The sequence below is a fragment of the Muscardinus avellanarius genome (genome assembly GCF_963383645.1).
Source record: "Muscardinus avellanarius genome assembly, chromosome: 3".
Taxonomy (NCBI): domain Eukaryota; kingdom Metazoa; phylum Chordata; class Mammalia; order Rodentia; family Gliridae; genus Muscardinus; species Muscardinus avellanarius.
This window is the reverse complement of record NC_137788.1, coordinates 77,094,445-77,116,024: the sequence shown is the minus strand read 5'-3', so window position 1 is coordinate 77,116,024 and position 21,580 is coordinate 77,094,445. Positions and strand designations below refer to the sequence as shown.

Genomic DNA, 21,580 nt, shown 5'->3' with positions numbered 1-21,580 from the left:
TAACTCAACTGGGCATCTAAAGTGAGTAGACAGGCCAGGAGTGGTGGCCCTTATAATCCCAGCATTCGGGAGGCTGAGACTGGAGGATCACGGTTTTGGGACAGCCTCAGCTACTTAGTGAGGCCCTTTGCAACTCAGTGAGACCCTGTTTCAAAATAAAAGAATAAAAAATAGGGCTGCGGGAGTGTAACTCGGAAGTAGAAGGCCCATCCCCAGTACGGCAAAAATAAATAAATAAATAAATAGGACAGATTTGTTATGAAAACAGGCCTATCATATGGGTGAATATGGAGTTTTACACATTAGAGCAATCTAACTGGTCCTAGGGGTCTAGAACTTGATCACCTGTGATAGGCTGGTGCTTCTGCTATTGCCGGGTTAAAACTCAGATATGAAGGCAAGTGCATTAAACTAAAGGACCCAGGAGGTTTTATAAACTTTAACAAAAGGGAGATGATTAGTAAGAATATGTGTGTGTGTGTGTGTGTATGTGTGTGTGTGTGTGTATGTACACGCGTGCGTGCATGCACCCTGGGGATGGATGGAACCCAGGGCCTCCTACATGCAAAGCACACGACAGACCACTGAGTGCTCCAACCCTAAAGAGATTTCTTTTGCATAGTGCCGTTATTACCTGTCTCTTCTCTACCAATAGAGACTGTGCCCCTTCTGTTCATTTTTCACGTTCCTCATGCCGGACACAAGTTAACAAATGAATGGACACATACCTCAATAGTATGTCCAAATAGATGATTCCTCAACTTCGCCTTTTCTGTTTATCAAGGAAGGTAATGTTACCATTTCTTTAGTGCTTACTATGTGATAGGAACCAAGTACTATGTTTGCACGTTTGTATATAATCTCACTTCTCAAACTGTAGATATTATTGCTAGGAAACAGCCTGAGAGGAGTTAATTTGGGAGGCTTAGCCATGAGACTCTTCAAGGCAATATGCACTTGGTAAAGGGATAGCAGGACAGAGGCAAGTACTGAATGTTATGGGAGTATTAGAGATCAGTTGGAACCTGGGACCTCAGTTTTCAAAGGCAAAAGCAAGGCTTTCAAGCTTAGTGAAGGGTTGGGAGGTGGCTCAGTGGCAAACCGAGTGTTTGCCTACCCTCTGTGAAACCCTAGGGCTGGGAAGAAAATAATAACCAACTCTTCATCTTTCATGAAATCCCCAGTTATCAAAACAACACTTTTTTTTTCCTATTTTCCTGCCCCCCCCCAGGTCTTAAGTGCTAAACACATCACCTAGAAGCCCATTGTACGCTAAATATATTGGCTCTTGCATTACTTTAAAACTTTGCTTAGTCCCATGCTACTAGAAAAAACATAGCAACCCCAAAAGAATGATGGCTCTAAAGCCTCCTTGTTTGCTCAGCTGGTTATTCCTGAAAGGGGGAAGGGGCACCTGTACTTTGAATTCAGTTATTGATGCTGTTTGCTATTTTTCATTCTGTCTCAAGGAGCCAGGAGCCACCGGGGCTTTGTGGCAGCAATGGTTAAACAGTGTGATGAAGACAAGGTAGGTAAGTGGCAGGGAGAAAAGAAACAAGTGGACAGGGATCTGCATTTCTGAACCTGTTACTACTGGAAGAAAGTTCATCTTCTGCTTTAAAAAACTGCTGGGCATGGTGGTGGCACACACCATAATCTCAGCTACACTGAAGGCTGAGGCAAGAGCATCTCAAGTTGGAAGCCAGCCTGGGCAACTTAGCAAGACCTGTCTCAAAATTAAAGTTTAAAAAGCAGCTGGGGAGTTGGGCGTGGTGCCGCACGCTTGTAATCCCAGCATTCGGGAGGCTGAGACCTGGAGGATCGCGGTTCGCGGACAGCCTCAGCTTCTTAGTGAGGCCCTCTGCAACTCAGTGAGACCCGGTTTCAAAATAAAGAATAAAAAACAGGGCAGGGGGTGTAGCTCGGAGGTCAAATGCCCCTGGGTTTCATCTCCAGACCCGCAAAAAAAAAAGCAGCTGGGGATGTGGCTCAGTGGCAGTGTGCTTGGCCAACATGGATAAGGCCGTGGGTTAAATCCTCAATACTGTGGTGAGGGGTGGGGGTGGGGAAGCAAAGCTGGTAAGAAGAGCACCATGAATACATTGAGGTTTAGGCAACAATCATTATATAAGACGTTTGTTTTTCAGATATTCTCAAATTTTACATTTCTGATTAATTCATTAATTAACTGTAAGGCAAAGTGTTTTCTTTCCTTTTTAAAAAATGCATTATTGGAGACTGAACCCAGGGATGCCCTACCTCTTTTATTATTTTGAGACAGGGTTTTGCTAAGTTGCTCAGGCTGGCCTCAAACTTAGAATCCTACTGATTCTGCCTCCTAAGTACCGGGGTCACAGATGTGAGCCATCACACTCAGCCAAGTGTTTTCTTTGGAGTATGACTAAGATCTTCCTTTCTGTTAAATGAGTACAAATTATTCTGGGTATCATGAATTTAATAGGTATACTTGGCAGCCCATACTGTTCAAATACAATAAAATAGGAACAAAGTCACTTGTGGTAGAAGCAGGTCTTATCTCAAGTCCTGTCTCCTTTACAATAACTGACATTTCCCCCCTTTTCTTGCGGGAGACTTGGATATGGAAAGAATGTAGCATCAGAACCAGGAATACCTATGCTACAGGTACATAAGAGAGGAGCATTAAGGTAATGGGTTCTTATCATTTAAAAAATAGTATTCAGTTACATTACAAAATACTTATAACACTATCCTTTGAAGTAACACAATTTTATTATTAACCTCCGTGACAATGTCAGATTCTGCAGGGTGAGAAGGGTCTCCTAACATGCTCCCTACACAGCATATGGCGGCTATGGGTGACTTGTCTGCCCTGGACCAACATTTGGCTTCTGTCACTTTCAACCTTTACAACTACCCTGTTCTATTTACTAATGTCAAGCTGCTAGATACATGCTCTCTCCAACCCTCTCTCAATGCATGGACTCTCAGATCGTGCCCTCTATGGTATGGTACAGACCAAAGTCTCCATTTAGGAAATTCATCACTGAACTGGCATTTTATTCACTATGATATAAAACAATATAGAAAATTAATCAAGCACTACTCAAGAACAATGGGATTGGGAATTGAGATTTCTCAACTTTAAGGGTGAAAAGATAATCCCTGGATGTGTTTGTTTTCTCAAGTTCTGCAATATATAAAACTAATGTTTTTCTTTCAAATTTACTCTCTAATAGCCCTTCCTTCCCCCTTTTGTCTTTTTTCCTTCTAGGTAAGTGTATACCCTGGAATATCTTATAAACTTCCCATTTGAAATTGCAGTACCACCAATTAAATACAAGCAAAAGCAGCAAGGCACGTCAGTCTGGATAAAACACTATTACAGATACACCATGAAATCACTGGTGACGAGGCGTGCACGCCATTCCAGTGGCAACATCTGAGAGTGAAGGTGACGGCGCTGAACACCGAGTCAGCTTGGAAAACGTCCATCAGCATCAGAGCTACGCAAGAAAATATTAAGACAGGACACCAAGCCATTTTCCCTTCCCACTGAGTGTTTATTTTATAGCTTTTGCATCAGGTAGTCAACTGCAACACTTCAACAATAGAAAGCTGGCAGAGTGTTAAGGAAAAGGAGTGATTATCTCTCCAACAGATGTGACAAAATGGTTTCAAGTTGGAAACAGTCTTGCATAAATGAGGCAACCGGGGGTAGGGAGGACAGGGAAAGAGAAGAGAGACAGTAATGAACATCTTCCAACAGGACTTGTGTGTGTGTGTGGGGGAAGGCACTGTTTAGCTGTCTATGAAATAGTCAAAATAGAAAAGCCATGTTTCTCTAAATTACATTCAACACTGCTTTAGAGATGCCCACATACCTGACTCTCAAAAGCAAGCTACAAAGCTGTCTAAAATACCAGATACACTTCACCACTGGGTCTCAGTCACGGGCTTACCAGGAATGTATCTAAAGGGGTCATTACCATCAGGGGCCATTTTATAAATAGTACTGCAAAGGTTACAAAGCTGCATGAACTTAAATTATGGGATAAATCGGACTAAGCGATTACTCATTTCAATTTCTAAAATTCCCGCTCCAGGAGATCAGAAAGTAAGCTCTACCACAGAGGAGCTAAATTGGCAGTCATTTGAAATGGGGCTGCTCTACCTCAGGCCACCAGGAGAGCAGTTCAGAGGGCCTCACACGGCAGTTCTGCACCGGGAACGTGGATGCAAAACTTCACAGCAACTGCCCCATTTCCTTTCAAAGCAAAAAGCACTAATTTCAGAAAAGGCATGCTTTCAAATCATAAACCAGACGCACTTGGGCCCCTTAAAGACAAACTTCATAAAAGGTTATAGTACTGGGTGTTTTCCATAATAGAGGGTTCTAAGACCAAAGGTGTGTTTGACAATGACCAAAGGGAGAACCCAGCTAGACGATTTACACAGGTGTTCTCTATGTAGAATTTAAGTAGGATTCAAGTACCAGTTATACATTTGGGAACCAGCCTTTAGTTAAAGTCTCTAGTGCTTTTAGAACTTTTATTTCATTTTATTGAAAAAGAGGATCATTGTCTACAAACTATTTTCTTTCTAACTATGCAAATACAATGAGCAAATCATCCGCAATATCAAAATACTGTTTGGTAAATCACTGATGGCACTAACAATTTTAAGAATTTCCAATAGGACACATAAAGAACAATAGATTTCAAATTATAGGCATTAACTGAATTGTAAGAATAGAAAATAAAGTTAAAAATTTTAAAGTCAGCAAGTGTAAGGTCTCCGATTTTCAATAATTCAAATCCAATCATCAGGAATTAAGATGCACCCAGTATGTTAGAAATTGCACAAATGCATATGGATGATAGAAAAGCAATTCCCATGCAATATTTTAGGTGTTGCTATCAGATATATTTAAGTGATACTTTACAGATTAAAGCTGGGTAAAATCAAAATATATCTTCCCCGTACATTTTAAAAGTCACAATAATTTATCAACAGTTGCCATTTCACAGCAATTAGAAAACAGGAGTTGATACAAGTCAAACAAAAGGGTACTTTTTCCTCTTTTAGGAAATAAACATAGATATAGATAGATATATACACATACACACATAATGTTATCTTTAAAATTCAGAGTGGTTAATTTACTCTTGTATTATAAAAAAAATATCTCCCTATGGTCAAAATACTGAATAAAAGCACAAAGGTTGAAAAAAGAAAACCACATTTGCCACTTTAAAAAAATACATATTGTCTCAGTGGTTCTATTTATTTGATCGATTATAAAGTTATGTATTATAAGGACTCAGACTCCTAGGACTGTACTGGACCAGATGGAATTAAATTCACCCCCCTCCTCAGTCTCCAGAGAGGACACTCAACCTACCCTAAAAGATGATAAAACAAACATCCCTACTTTGAACTGTTGAACTCATAGAGAAAACATTTGGAAGGGATATACATAAAAGAATCGGTGGGAGAGAATGCATGGATCAGAAAGCTATTCTTTGTATATAAATTTGTAGCTCCTGGAAGTACATAAACTCTTTTAGGCCACTAGAGTACAGAGACTTTTTAAAACAATTTTTTCCATTAGTGATTTCTCTAGTGCAGGGGTTGGTAGCCCATGTTCCATATCGAGCATGTCACACATCTTTTTGTAAATAAAGTTTTATTGGAAAATATCCATGCTCACCTGTTTCTGTACTACAGCTGTTTTTTTGTTTTTGTTTTTAAAGCAATGACAGAGTTGAGTGGCTATGACAGAGACTAAAAATATTTACTCTCTGGTCCTTTACTGAAAAAGGTTACTGACCCCCTGTCTAGTGTACTAAGTGCTACTCTAGTTATCTAAAAGAGTTAATGCACCTCAAGAAGATTTCAGCATGTACTCCAAAAATACCCTGGGGTTTGTCCATTAGTGGATAAATGTCAAACACCCACCTTGAAGTGGGCTTTATGTTTCGGGCAAGGGAACAATCTGTATGTTTTCAGTAAAGAGCTACAAAGTTAATTTTAAAAAAGGAAAAAAAACCAGAAAAGTATGCATGGCTAGGTTCTCTTAATATTTTCCTATTACTAAGGATGGGAGGGAGGGATGCTATAAAGATTCTATTATTCCTTTAGTCTTTCTTCAGTTTGTTTATAAATGTTTCCTGATATGTAGTATTCCTTCCTCCCCTCCCACACGATTAATAACCTTTAGGCAATCTGCCTAAAGTGCTAAGTTTGGCAAAGCCTTGTTCAGAAATATTCACTTAATCTAAACATATTAAAGATTATTCTTTTAGAAAATGTTCCTGAAATTCTTCAGCTCTGTTACTCGAAGAGGAGGAAGAAGGTAAAGGATGTACAGTGAAATTAAACTCTGCAAAATATACTTTAAAAACCATAGGTATAAAATAGCTACCATTTTTTTTAATGGTACAGTAAAAACAAAACAGATCTTTCAAATTTGAAGTGTGAGGTTTCCCTGTTCCCTGTTAGCTAACAGAGTCTATTTCCAACAGGGAGCTTCCTGAATTCAATCAGCGCTGTTCAAAAATCTAAGAGTTCACAGGTGTTTCATATTTCAATAGTTGTTGAAACATGGAAGATAAAACACTGAGAAGATATTTATCAAACACAAATTTATATCAAGATAAACTTTTTCCACAAAGCTTAAAAGTGGACTTTTCTTTTTTAAAAAATGAATGGTATGAAACTATACGCTGAAGACGCTTCTATAATAATACCTTACATCTCTATACCACTCTACAGTCCTCAAAGTGCCTTCACATGCCATCTCGTTTAGTCCTCACAACAGCCCTGTGAGGTAGGTACAGCAGGTATTATTATCCTCATTTCAAGACGAGGATATTGAGGCAAAGAGAGGTTAAGTGACTTGCCAAGATCACGCCGTGGAAACGGAGAGCTAGGACCAGAAATCAAGACTGTCTGACTCCTCGTCTAGTGCTCATCCCACTACACTGCCTCCAGTTACGAATAAGGTACTCTATCAAAATTGAAACGTTATTCATGTCAGTGATGTTTTGACAGTAAAGTTAAATGAGAAATACAAGAACAGTAGGTCTGATGATTTTACTCGACATAAAACTGGTGCAAAACCACTTTTGTCTAATTACTTGTAACCTTTTGGTCCAAATACATAAAATATGCAATATTTACAGCATTTTTCCTTTTTTTGTAAATGCAATGCTTTAAAACACATTATAAAGCACCTTAGTAAAAATAGTCTACAGGTAAAAGTACAGAAGTAGGAAAATCCTACCCATACCACAGCTCACTAATGGAGTTATAATATGGACTCACCATTATCTCCATTTACAGCTTTACAAGTACCCCATGGAGAAACAAATACCAAACTTACTTTTAAATATTAATGCATGGAAGTCTTAACTACAACTTCAGATATTGCCAACATTCTTAGAAACATCTTCCCAATAGTTACTGGGGAGACAGGAATGAGAAATACTGCATTGACTCTTCATTTTTTATAGTATCATTCATGGTTTAAATTGGTATTTAACACTAATCATTATAAAAAATTAAAGTCACCTACATAAATATGGGCAAATCCAACTTCAGCAGAAGTATTCCTCAGCAAACATGATCAAACATTCCAATAAATTGTATGAGACACGATCCACAAAAACAAAGCACACACTGCCAAACAGTTATTAACACTATTCAGTAGAGGTGTGTCACCCGAACCTCCAGAGAAGGTGAAAGTGGCAAACGGATTAATCTTCAGTTACGGTTAGCTGAAAAGAATGCCTTATCAAAACAAAGATATATGAACCTTTTCTGAAACTGTATTTAGCCTTTGATTAGATCTGCCATGTGTTATTTTAGGCGATGGAAGGTGTTTTTCCCCAAGCAGGTTTTAAATCGCACCAAAATTTAAACAAAAAAGAAAAATGCCTGAAACGTATACATCTCAGAACACTGACATACCAGCCAGTATCTACTTCCTTGACATTGCTGTTTCCTAACTCAGCTCAATATAAACGGTCTGATACATGTATCAGCAATCCAGGTTGTGAAGCTGAGACAAAGGTGAAGACAGGATCGAAGTTCTAGTTCAAGAATCTAATAGTCACACCTTATACTCAGTTCGACTTAGGGTAAATCTTTTCATAAAAAAAGTTCTGTGAGAGGATGTAGAGGTCTCCATCTTTTTCTCGAACAGCATGGGCTCGGATGAATTGGAACTGCTCAAGGGCAAATTCGTAGAACTCATTCTCCATTTTCCAAATGTCAGATTGCTGAAGTTTTGCAATGGTTTGTTTAGTAGGGAGTTTCTTCTCTGTGGTTTTCCTAAGATGAGATTTCTTTCCTACTTACAAAAGGAAAAAAAAAGTAAAAGTAAATAATTCTTAGAGAACATATAAAAAACCAAGGCTTCCTAGTCGGGCATGGTGCACACACGCTTGTAATCCCAGCATTTGGGAGGCTGAGACCGGAGGATGGCAGTTCGCGGACAGCCTCAGCTACTTAGTGAGGCCCTCTGCAGCTCAGTGAGACCCGGTTTCAAAATAAAGAACAAAATAGGGCAGGAGGTGTAGCTTGGAGGTCAAATGCCCCTGGGATCCACCCCCAGACCCGCAAACAACAACAACAACAACAACAACAAAAACCAAAACCAAGGCTTCTTTACTTGAAGAGATGGTTTAAGTTAATATGACACACTGAAGGACAGGTAAACAAACTGTCTTACATTAATATGATTCAGGAAAAATTTAGCCCTAATTATATCAGAACTGTGATTTATTCCTTTAGAATATGAATCCTTAAGGCCTGTTAAAAATTACCCTTCGGTAAACTGCAGGCTATCACCCTCATACATTATGTTCTCAAGTACGTGGTGTTTTTTTTTTTTTTTTTTGGTGGTACTGGGGGTGGAACCCAGAGGCTTTATACCTCCGGACTATACTCCCAGACCTTTTATATATTTTATTTGGAAACAGGGTCTAAGTTGCTGAAAGCCTCACTAAGTAGCTGAGACTGGCTTCGAACCTGTGCGATCCTCCTGTCTCAGCCTCCCAAGCACGGGGATTACAAGCGTGCGCCACCACGCCCAGCTAAGTACGTGGTGTTCTAAGGCCAATTTATTTTTTAAAACATTATAAAATATCTATTACCAAACTTAATTCTACTTCCCTATAACCTATATTTGGTATAATTGTATTGGAGGCAGGACATGTGCATACTCTAGGATAAGAGTCCTATGACTGGATCTTGTTAAAGAACAGTCAAAGGAAAGAGAAACCAGAATTAGACTGGAGCACAGTCACTTTCAGATATGTCATACTATGGACTACTGAAGCACACTGGTAGGCATTCAACAGTAAAAACAGCACATGATATTTGTACTAGTGTAATTCAGTCTGACCATCCCATCCCTACTTTAAAACGCCAGTAGGCTGACATTTTGTATCTGGCATTAATGAATCTGACTTATTTTTAGCCTGTTTTTTTTTTTCTAAGTTTGAATTATTTCTCTATTACTACAATGATTTCTAATCCTCACCTAATGTACATTTACTCATTAAAGAATATTTAATGACTATTATCTGTGTGTACCAGGCACTGTCTTGCATGGAAAAGAGTGAATAGAAACAAACAATATACCTGCCTTTCTGGAGCTATTTGTTGTATTTTATTGAAGAAACTTCAAACCACATATATTTTTCAAGTTGCAAACATACAAAAGTTAGGAAGAGCTTCACACTAAAAAAAACCCAACACATCATGTATATATATATATATACCTGTACGATAGAGTTCTGTAGCACCCCTGAAAAACCGGGGTAAAGCTGCTTCCAATAACATGATGAAATCTTCAAGCTCTTCTGTAACTCCTACCAGAAAGTACTCATTAATTAGGTTATACTTGGCTTGATCCATAGCCCACCTGCTTCCCACATTCCTGAAACAACAACATCAACAACAAAAAAAAGGAATTAAAAACTAGGCCGTGAAAACTGCTAGGTCTTTCTGATGCCTCTAATTCTGAGTATCATGAATTCTTATTCTTCCGCCTCGGCATCCCAAGTGTGCCACTGTACCTGGCTTAGTGCTTCACTTGTAAGTTTCTAGAGTTTTTACTTTTTTACTGAACTTAAGGTTTCTCCCAATTTTTGAGCAACAGAATATAGATAAGAAAGGGCTCTGTTAAGAATCTTTTATTCTTATTTTTATTTATATTGTCAGCTAATGCTGCTAATAGATTTTGCCCTAAGCAGACCATACTGTTGAATTCTTTTTAGCATGAATATTCTCTCTAATCCTAGCCCTGGTTCTGCCTTTAAGCAGCAGTGTGACCTTGAGCTGGTGGTTTTATCTTTGTAACTTTGCTTTTTCAGTTATTTGTTATTAAAAAAAAAAAAAAAGAGGTACAGGGAAGAGGAATTGAATTAGCGGATTCCTCAGATCTCTCTTAGTTTTAAGTATGAAACATACTAAAGAAACTCAGAGTTCTCCCAGTAATTCCCAGGAGAGCAATACTCCTTACTGTTCAAATGAGGAACTTAGAGAACTTTTACTGTAAAGGGCCAGAGAGTAAAACAATTACGGCTTTTACAGAATGTATGGTTTACAGTTATTCCACTGTGCTCTTGCAGCATGAAAGAAGCCATAGATACTAAGTAAATAAATGTGTGTGGCTGTGTTCTAATAAAGCTTTATTTATAAAAAACATGTGATGTACCAAATGTGGTCTGTAGGTTATTATTTTACCAATCCTGGTTCAAATAAATGGCTAACAGCTGAAAAGACATTCGTCCTATGCTTTCAATTCTTCTTATGCTAGCATGATGCTTTGGAATAATCTATTGAGTAGAACCTTAAACTTCACAGTAACCAAATAGTATACCTCCAATAATGAAGAAATTCTTTGCCTTTCTCATTACGGCTTTAAGGAGTATACTAACCTTGAATGTGTTCCTATTTTTTCTACTTTCCCTATTAAGATGCCTGAATAGACCAAATAAATATATACAATTATTTTTAAGAGCTGAACGTTCAGTACACTCTGAGGAAATAAATTCTGTATTAAAGACAAAATAACTTCCCAGCTCATGTTTACTACTACTCTAAACCACAGCCATAACTGTGACTCCTCTTAATGTCAAAATCAGTGTAACAGTAAAACCAGGCAAATAATTTACCCATTAAAAGCCTTCTCTTAAGTTGAATGGCTAAAATAGTAAGATTAGGACAAATTAAGGTTTATAAAATGATCCCTAATCTCTAATTAAGAGCTCTGCTGGGATAAGGCAAAATAGAACATCAAAAACAAAAATTTCTTAAAAAATAGCATCTGATAAAGCACTGTGAACATTATATATGTGAAGAATCTTCTAAATGCATTTAAAGGTAAACACAAAACTAGGGATTACTTAATTACATACTATTTTTAGTGTAGTTTTTCACTCATTCCCCTACACCTAGTGCTTGACGAATTTATTCATACTTTTGAGATGCAGGTTTAGAGATAATAAAGAAAATAACAATTCACGCTAACTTTATCTTCCTACCAGCATTCCGAGCTGTGGCCACAGAAGAACGGGATTTGAAGCCAGAGCTTCTCTGGAGCACAGTCTGAGCCGCCCTCAGCTACACATTCATCAAAGGTCTGGAACCAAGACAAAGCAGCACTGGTAAGCCATAAACCCACGCCTCACCGATCGAATTTCTTAACCTGGTAGTTATTAAGTAAGTGGGTGGGAGTCGGTGGGATGATATAATATAATGAAAGAAATAAGCAAATTAAAAAGCATTCTTGAGATTCTAAGGAAAGCTAAACATAGATTTTCCCCCCACAACTTTTATTTTATTGTCAATGTATATAAGAATTCTTTACTCTTGAAATGAAACTCCCCCAGATACTAACTTGTCTTAAAAAATAAGTACTGGTTTATGTTGAATTTGTGTATTTATTAAATATTTTACTGCCAAAGGATTTACCTATTTGAGAAGATATAGAGATATCAGAGAACAAACTTTGGAGGCTTGATTCCTGCAAGTAAGAAATCTACAGTTTCCACCTTTTAGTTTTGTAAAGAGGAAGTATGAAAGAGCAGAAAGAACACCTGTCTTGGGCCATCACGTCAAGATTCTCAAGTCAGGTTTTCCTTTATTTCAAGTAAAAATTTAAGGCCTCCAGGTTGTACTTTCCTAGTCTGTACTATTTGATATATTTAGAAGGTCTATTTAAACAAAAACTATATGAGAATAGGGCCCCAAATTTCTGAAACCTGCCTAGAGTGGAATGACTTTCTTTATTCTGTCAATATTTAAGAGGCAACAGCAAACCACAACCCACAACTTGTTTGCCAGTTTTGTTTTTTTTTTTTTTACAGATGACCTTTGTCGTGGTATAGTCTAAAGATCCATGACTGGATGTGAATCCTGAACCTGGGAAATTTAAGTTTTGTGCCATTTTCCTCATCTAAAAAATGTGAGCATACTTTTACCTTGAGGAATGGCCTACCACATGACTGGTTCTAGAAGCACCCAAGAAATGAGCTGCCTTTATGCCTGTCTCTCCCCACTTCTCCCTCGGACAAATACAGTCTTGTTGGTCCTTGTATCCTTGACCTTCACAGCATTTGTCCCCACCGTTTTTTATGAAAAAGCTCTTGGTCTTTCCTACCACTGCCACATCCTTTTTTTGTTTTGTTTTGTTTTTTGTTTTGTTTTGGTGGAACTGGGGTTCCTGGAAGCCCTTCTATCTCTGGGCTACACTCCCAGACCTATTTTTTTATTTTTATTTTTTGGAAACAGGGTCTCCTAAGCCAGAGAGGCTGGCTTCGAACCTACGCGATCCTCCTGTCTCCGCCTTCCAAGCTCAGGGATTACAAGCATGCGCCACCATGCCCGGCTTGCCACATCCTTTTCTATTTCTTTGAATACTCTTCCTTTTGGTTTCTCTTGTTGTCTTGGTATCTTTCTAAATGTACCTGCATTATCTTCTTTGAAGGTATATTTTGGTCCATCTGTCCAGTATTCATCAATCTGTCTTAGTTATTTTCTCTTTGCCCATTCCTTTCCTTAGTGCATTTATTAACACTCCCTTGGCTTAATTTATACTTTCCAGGCAAAAGGTTTTCAAACTAAGTGCCTCTAGATCACTTCTTGTCTATCTTCTACTACCTATTGTACATTTTCATTTGAATTCCAGTATTACTTCATATTCAATATTTCTGGCAAAAGGATTATACTGCTACTTCCAATTTAAGACTCAAGGTTTCAGAACATTTCTTCATCTTTGGTCTCCCCCATCTTATATCCTTTTTTTGGGTAGGTACTAGGGATTGAACCTGGGCATTCTACCTCTGAGCTACACCCGCAGCCTGATTTTTATTTTTTACTTTGAAACAGGGTCTTATTAAATTACTGAGGATGACTTCAAGCCAGTGATGCTCCTATCTTCGCCTCCGATATACTGGGATTACAAGTGTGTACCACCATGCCCGGCTTCACCTTATATCCTTTGAAGTAGTATCTCTCAATCCATCTTCACTTTTTCACTCCTTATTTCCATCAGAATCTCACAATCTTATGAATCTACATTCTTGCAACAGCTTAATTTGGCTCCCTTCTCACCTTTCCTTCTAATCTACTCTGGACAGTTACTAAATTAGTGTAGTTACTTTAACATCTTTGACTCAGAGACTTTCAATGGCTTCCAATACCTTGGAAAAAATAGCCAAACTCTTTATTCTTTCTTTCAGGAATGCTTTATAATCAGACCTCAAGGTGCCAGTTGCCTTATCTTTATGCATAAGTTCCATCTTTATCACATTAACCTGTCCCATAGCTTCACAACCGTATCATGTGCAACCCAGATCTATATGCATTTGCTGACTACATTTTCTTTTTCCGGCAGATTCCCATTCTACCAATATAGCTTACATGAAGACCATTTTCTCAATGACTACTCTGGCCTAAAGTCATTCTTACGGTCTTTCAAGTTGCATAAATTGATTATAATATTACCTTGTAATAGCCAGGCATTAGGATGTGGGCATATATGTTTATGTGCACATTTTTATCTACAAAATTTGCTTCTGTGCTTTTTTTAATGTGTTATGTTCTGTCTCCCCAGCCACGATGAAAACTTGAAAGGATCACGCAATATCCCTATCCTTCACAGCACCCTGTATAGTACTATACAAAGTGCACCATTAGTATCTGTAAACTGCTGCTGGAAAGACTATACTTTGGGGACTTATGTGAGTATTAAAGACATAGTACTAGTAGAAATAAAGACAAAGTAATATGTTTTTATGAAACATCTGACAGTCCTTTAGAGTTCTCCCAAGTTCTCTTTGTGTGCATCTAATTTTTAAAGTAAAAATATTGTGGTGTACCACTAAGACTTAATAAACTCTATTTCAATGGTCATTTCTGAAGTTTTGTAGATGGTCTGGTTTAGATGTTATATTCTCAGCTATTTTATAAATAGTGGTTTTATGATTTATACCAATTGAGTTCATAAAACCAATCAGAGCAAAGCAAAAACTTATGTACATGCCTCTACCATGTCTGAAATTCCATGTAATCTTTGGCTGAGTAAAACAAGTGATGATAGATTGAAAAGTTTCTGATTCTACATCTATTCAATTTCTAACCGGCTCTAGCTTGTAGAAGCCTTTGCCACTCAGAAGCACTCTGCTTCATCTCTAGCTGACTAGAGTGGAAGATAAAGAATAAGTTACTAAAGCAATTATGAATGAGCATATCTATCATTATTTTACGTGCCCATGTGATTACATGTGTGAGATTCAAATGCAGTAAAAAGATTTTGCTTAAACCATAAAAAAACAGCACATTACAAGAGGCTGCTATTAGACTTAAAAATGAAAAGTCATGCAGGATGCCTATTTTAGTTCAACTTCTTTAATTAGCTAACTCCTAGGTTTTTTTTTTTTTTTAATTCTCTTAAAGTATTTTAGTTCTTCAGGCAAAGAAAACATTTAGAAAATCCGGAAATCACTTTTTGACCAGTGGTTTAAAATCTGCCAAACCACCTTGGCCGACTAAGAGTTACCGCCCAAATCAATCCTTTTTTCTATACGTCAGAATGTTAAGTTAGTGGAGTGTGGCCACGAGTAAGGTCTTGCTAGTGACTGGAGGCAGAAGTGATGTGCATTGCTTTCTCATCATTTGCTTAAAAAGAAAATTGCTTGCCCTCCACTTCCTTCTTTTTCATGGGCTAGAAAGCAGATTGGCAGTAAGCCAAATTCAGTAAAGCGTAAGAATGACAGAGTACCAACGTAGGAGGAACCTAGGTCCCTGAAGGTGCAGAGCAAGGCTGCGCCAAGACCCTCGACCTCTCATCTCTAGGCTTCTATATATGAGAGAAATAATCTTAAACTATCGAGTTTTTTTTGTTTTAGTAGCTTGGCAGCACCTAGTTCATCCACCAAATATTTTGTTAGTTGATGTAAAGAAAAACAGCAACATCAACAGCAAAACTTATGCATGAATAAGGACTGGTAGCAGAGCTCAGTGTTCACATTTAAGTCTGCAATAGGAATTCTCTTTTCTCTGTAAATATTTTGATGAATAAAGTAAATCAATATTTTCCTAGTGAAAGATCAAATTAAGATAACTCAAACCACTTTACTTATATGCAATGTTATGAATCAGTCCACAGAGATCTTAATCGAGATGAGCTGCTCTACTGCCTACAACAGTCACAGCAACATGTGGGGCTTCTCTACTCAAATCAGGAAAGACTGGTCCCCAAAATGGTCTTGCTTATTTGCTAACTTAATTAGCCATCTCTTAAACATTACAGTCACAGTTCAGAGGTAGGATTTTCAATAAATGAAAACTTTCTCTTAAAAAACTTGAAGTCCTTAAAAAGCAAAACAAATGAAAACATGTCAGATACTTTCCTTCTTGCACAAAATCCAATTTAGTCCAGTTTAGTCCACCAGAGAAATAAGAAGTTCTTAAGATATGATCAGACTTTTCACTTAAAAACCATCTGTGTTTAGAAAAAGCAGTTCTCTGTGAACTAGGTAAAAATAATTTTAAAAACCATTAACTATCAAAATGGTCATTAGGATATTTAACTCCTAAAATCAATGGCGAAAAAAAGTTTGATGGTTGAGAGTGATGGCAATTATATTTACATTCACATGCTTTTCTGCAAAAATGATCTTCATATTTTATGTAGACAACTAAAGCTAAGAGTGAATTCCCTTGATTGTCTGCTTACTGGTACCGATAGCCTGACGGCTCTACTCTTTAAAATATTTCCCTCTGTTTCTCAATATCATTTGACCCCCACTCTGATAGATCCTGCTCTATCAGTTTTTCCAGTTTCTCATACCATTTGCCTTCTTGCTCTAATATGAATATGACTAAAAGTCTATTACCTAAGAGAACAATTTCTTGAGGTCTCCTTTCCCTCCCCATCCCCCTTCCTTTTTTGTGGTACTGGGGATTCAACACAGGGGTATTCTTCCTCCAAACAATACCCCCAGTCCTTTTCACTTTTTGTTTTGAAACAGGATCTTACTAGGTTGCCTAGTGCTATGTTGCCTAGGCTGTCCTAGAACCTGTGATGACCCTCTCAGCCTCCCAAGTACTGAGATTTTAGGCCTCAGCTGCCACACCAGGCTTTTTGTTGTTCCTTTCAAAGCCAAATTTCTATCAATAGTGATCTGACCTCTCAGGGTCAACTTCCTTTCTTGGTTACTCATTGACCCTCTGGATTCCCTTTATTCTCCTTTCTCTGAGTTCCCTAAATAATCTCACCACTGACAAATCTTAGGGACAGTTTTCAATCTCCAATGAACACTCTTCCTATCCGTTTCAAGGACTTGCCAGGTTTGTTTTCTGCTTCTCTTCTCTCTTCTTCTTGTATACCTGACTCTGCCTAGTCCTCAAATGTTAGTGTTCCCCAGAACTACACACCTATACTACTTTTCTTCCTTTTTTTCAGTTTTCTTTTTTATTCAATTTCATAGCTTCAACTTCTACATAATGTTGATGATTTCCCAATTTAGTTTTAGACCTATATCTGAGGCACAAATACAATTTGTAGTGAATACCTCCCTCTACTTATATATGATTCAAATCATGTCCAGCTGAAGCTCATTTCTTTCTCTCTCTCTCTCTCTCTCTCTCTCTCTCTCTCTCTCTCTCTCTCTCTCTCTCTCTCTCTTCTTTCTCTCTCTCTCTCTCTGTGTGTGTGTGTGTGTGTGTGTGTGTGTGTTGCTGGGGATTGAATCAGGGGTATTCTACCTCTGAGCCACACCCCAAACCCAATTTTATTTTTTATTTTTGAAACATGGTCTCACTAAGTTACTGAAAGCCTCATTGAGTTGCTGAGGATGATATTGAACCTGTGATTCTCTTGTCTCCCAAGTACTTGGATTATAAGTATGTACTACCATGCTGGGTGAAGCTCATCATTTCTTACTTCAATTTCATTAATAATGTACTTTTCCTCCTGTTTTCCTCTCTTGGTAAAAAGAGCTATCTAAGGTCTAGTCAGAAACCTAGGAAAAAGAGAAATCAAGGCTGAATCTGAGTTGTATACTACACAGATACTAGTACCTTTCCCTGAGATAGAGAAAACTGGTCCACAATAAAAAATTATCAAACCTTTAAATTATGTCAACTGTGTGTGTGTGCGCATATATATATAGTGCATCACCATGCCCGGGTTAAGTTATAGTATATTGATTTTCTGTGGTGTGTTTTAATACGTAAAATACTTTGTAAGCAAACAATAATACATTCTTAAGTGCTTTTATGAAACGGATTAGTAAAATTCACATTCTATAAGCAAACATTGTCAGGGAACTGTAAATTGCTAAGGAGCATAGAAATAATATTTTGTAAGCTAATAGCTAAGATTAAGAAGTACTAATATATACTTCTAAACTTCACTACTATTTTTTGCAAATCAATACCTTTTTTTTTTTTTTTTTTGGTGGTACTGGGGTTCCTGGAAGCCCTTCTACTTCCGGGCTACACTCCCAGACCTATTTTTACATTTTTATTTGGAAACAGGGTCTCCTAAGCCAGCGCGCGCGGCTGGCTTCGAACCTGCGCGATCCTCCTGTCTCCGCCTCCCAAGTGCAGGGATTACAAGCGTGCGCCACCACGCCTGGCAAATCAATACCTATTTTAAGTAGGATATGCTAAATTCATTGTAATTCCTATAGCTGTTTCTAAGTCTAATTAATTGAAAGGAAGAAATAAAATGTAAGTTGGGGTAGGAATTGTGATCTCTGGAGCCATTAAATACTTTTTATTCTTTATGTTTGAAACAGGATCTCACTAAGTTGCAGAGGGCCTTACTTAGTAGCTGAGGCTGTCCGCGAACCGCGATCCTCCTGTCTCAGCCTCCCAAATGCTGGGATTACAAGTGTGCGCCACCATGCCTGGCTTAAGTTATAGTATAACTTATCATGTTAACTGATTTTCTTTGGATTTTCTCCTTAGAGTGCATACATATTTACCATAAGTATAACACCCTTGGTGTCCTGTTGGTAAAAAACATTAAAAAGTATTCAGTTATTTGTTAAGTTTGTTCAATGCTGAAATCATGTGAGTGATGAGAATTATAGGAGCAGGTAATTGAAAAACTTAAGAAAGGGCTATGATGAAAAAACTAAGAGAGAAACTATGGCTATAACAACTTGAGTATTTGGTGATATTTTCCAAAAGGAATGAATTCTGCCTGCCACTTAGAAGAACGAATGGTGTTGAATGGCTGAATGTTTCTCAACTATGAGCTGTTTTGATCTCCAGATGGCATTTGGTAATGTTTGGAGCCAGTTTTGGTTCTTACTACTGAGGTGTGGATATGATACCAAGTAGAGGCCAGAGATGCCAGTATATGGGCAATCCCTCATGATAATTACCTGACTCCAAACAATAATAGTGTTGAGGATGAGAAATCCTGCCCTAACCAATGATATGAAAGTTAAGCTTTCATACAAAAAATAACACTTTAGAAAACTCATATTTGCAACCATAAGTCTGGCATTTCCCTAATACTTAAAGACTTTTCTAGCTGGTCACAGTGGTGAGCACCTGTAATTCCAGCTACTCAGAAGGCTGAGGCAGAAGAACTTTGAGTTCAAGACCAGCCAGAGCAACTTTAGTAAGACCTTGTCTATATAAACATGTTTTAAAAAGCTAGGCAGAATGTAGCATGGTTCTGGGTTTAACCCCTAGTGACTGACTGACTCCCCCCTCCCCTCTCTCACACACACACACACACACACACACACACACACACACACACACACACACTTTTCTGATGAGTTTTGTGGTGATGTTAATGAATGTGAATTTTCCATGTAATTCAGTGAACCAATATGTTCTAAATGACCATTGTATGATGTTTCAAAATTATGCTTGGTTCAGCCGGGCGTGGTGGCGCACGCTTGTAATCCCTGCGCTTGGGAGGCAGAGACAGGAGGATCCCGCAGGTTCGAAGCCAGCCGCCAGCGCTGGCTTAGGAGACCCTGTTTCCAAATTTAAAAAAATGTAAAAATAGGTCTGGGAGTGTAGCCCGGAGGTAGAAGGGCTTCCAGGAATCCCAGTACCATCAAAAACAAAACAAACAAACAAACAAAAATTATGCTTGGTTCAAAAAACAGTTCAAAGTGTAAAATGTATCAATGGTTATTAATGTAGCAGAGCATAAAAAGTTCACTATGATTTCAGATTCCGCAATGCAACTAAGAAACTACCACTTGTTCAGTTTTAGTAAAGCCTGGTGCCTTCCCAGGGTTACAGGGGCTCATTCCAAGACTACACTGATCGCCCTCTGCTGGTGCGGGTATGGAGGTGCAGGCCCAGGGCGGAATGGAGCAGAGCACAAGGCTTGAGATTGCAGAGCCCAGGGTGGAGAGCACAGAGCCAGGGCCAGAGAATGTAGAGCACAGGGTTGGAAAGTGCAGACCCCAGGCTGGGGAAATGCAGAACCCTGAGCTTACAGGGAACTCATTAACAGTGATACCTGACACCCTGAATCTAAACACAAAGCTGTCAGAAGTGAGAAAGGGGTGCAAACACTCATAAAGTGGGTCTAAAAGCTGACAATAGGTTACAGAGCAAATAAGAGACATTGGAATATACTCCAGAATCAACCACAGTGAACAGACATACAGATATTATAAGGAACCTATATATCTAAATTAGCAGGACTACTATTTCTTGGTTTTTTTCTCATACTGTTGCTAGTTCTTTTTTTTTCTTTTACTTTTTTCACTTTGTTCTTTTTTTCCTTATTCCTTTTTTTGTTTTTTGTCTTTGAATTGTAATTAGTTTTTGTGACTTGTTTTGTTACTTTATGCATGTTTGTTTACTCCTTCCCCCATTCTTTTTACAAACGTCCTTACTCTAGCCTATCTACTCTCTTCCCTCAAAACTTTTCCCCCTTACTGTATCTCCTTATTTTATATTCAAACTATTTCATATCTCCATATCTAAATACTCTAACTACAAGAATCCTACTCTCTAACCTCTTATTCTCACCCAGATACTACCTTATTATACTTAAATTATTACTCAACTTAATCATATCCTCTACTTTACCTGACTCCTGTACCCATCACCCCAGCTCCCCCACCTTTCCTAACCCTCACCATTAAAAAAAGCACTGCTTACCCATGACCCATGCATGAACCTGCGGACACATCTAAATTTCTACTGCTAAGATTGGATCAAACAGATTACACACAGAATCACACAAAAAAAAGAAAATGCAAAGACATCAGAAAAACAAGTCCAAGAACCCTGAAAAAATGATAACTAGAACAGTGAGGAAATAAGGAAAATTATAATTACTGACTTACAAGAAATGCAAGGAGAATTCTGAATCCTGAGCTGCAATATGATAAAAGGCCTCAGAGCAAGTGTACAGAAAATGAAATAGGAAATAGAGGCATAAAGAAAGAATCAGAAAGAGGTCTGGAATCAAAGTCAATAAATGAAAAGAAGATGGCAAGAGAAAGAAATTCTGGAAGATTAGATGAAATGGAAAACAAAATATCACTGTTAGAAGACAGTTCATTCAAAACCAAAAACACAGTCAACAGCATATAGATGTCATTACAGCAACAAAACCTAAACATCCAACAACTATGGGACAACATGAAACATCCTACCTGATGGATAAAAGGCATTGAAGAAGGGATAGAGGTACAGGCCAAGGGTATTCGTAATCTCTCCAGACAAATAATTTCAGAGAATTTTCCAAATATGAAAAGAGACTTGGACATAACATGTACAGGAGACATACAGAACACTGTTAAGATCAAAGAAAGACCTCCCCCTACCATGTAATAATCAAAATGACCAACACAGAGGCTAAGGAAAGAATCTTAAAAGCAGTAAGAACAATAGAACAGGTGACATACAGGAGCAAAACAATAAAAATCACCCCAGACTTTACAACCCAAGTCATGAATGCCAGGAGAGACTGGTATGGTGTAATCTAGACCCTGGAAAAAAACAACTTCCAACCAAAACTTCTATATCCAGCAAGATTATTATTCAAAATTGATGGAGAAAGAAAAGTGTTTCAAGATAAACA

The 21,580-nt window shown here is 38.0% G+C and overlaps 1 protein-coding gene across 2 annotated transcripts in view; it reads right to left on the bottom strand.

Annotated features, from left to right (window-relative positions):
* Positions 1–8,108: 8,108 nt before the first annotated feature.
* The window catches only part of HS2ST1 (heparan sulfate 2-O-sulfotransferase 1), a gene marked incomplete at both ends in the record, with an annotated part of 147,259 nt that continues 133,787 nt past the window's right edge, over positions 8,109–21,580 (bottom strand). Inside the window, 3 exons of one of the 2 annotated variants that reach the window (XM_080693003.1) lie at positions 8,109–8,338; positions 9,771–9,928; positions 11,538–11,635. In XM_080693003.1, coding sequence (XP_080549129.1) covers positions 8,109–8,338; positions 9,771–9,928; positions 11,538–11,635 — 486 coding nt within the window. The remainder of the gene's footprint in view (positions 8,339–9,770; positions 9,929–11,537; positions 11,636–21,580) is intronic. The other variant, XM_080693004.1, reaches the window with a different exon arrangement.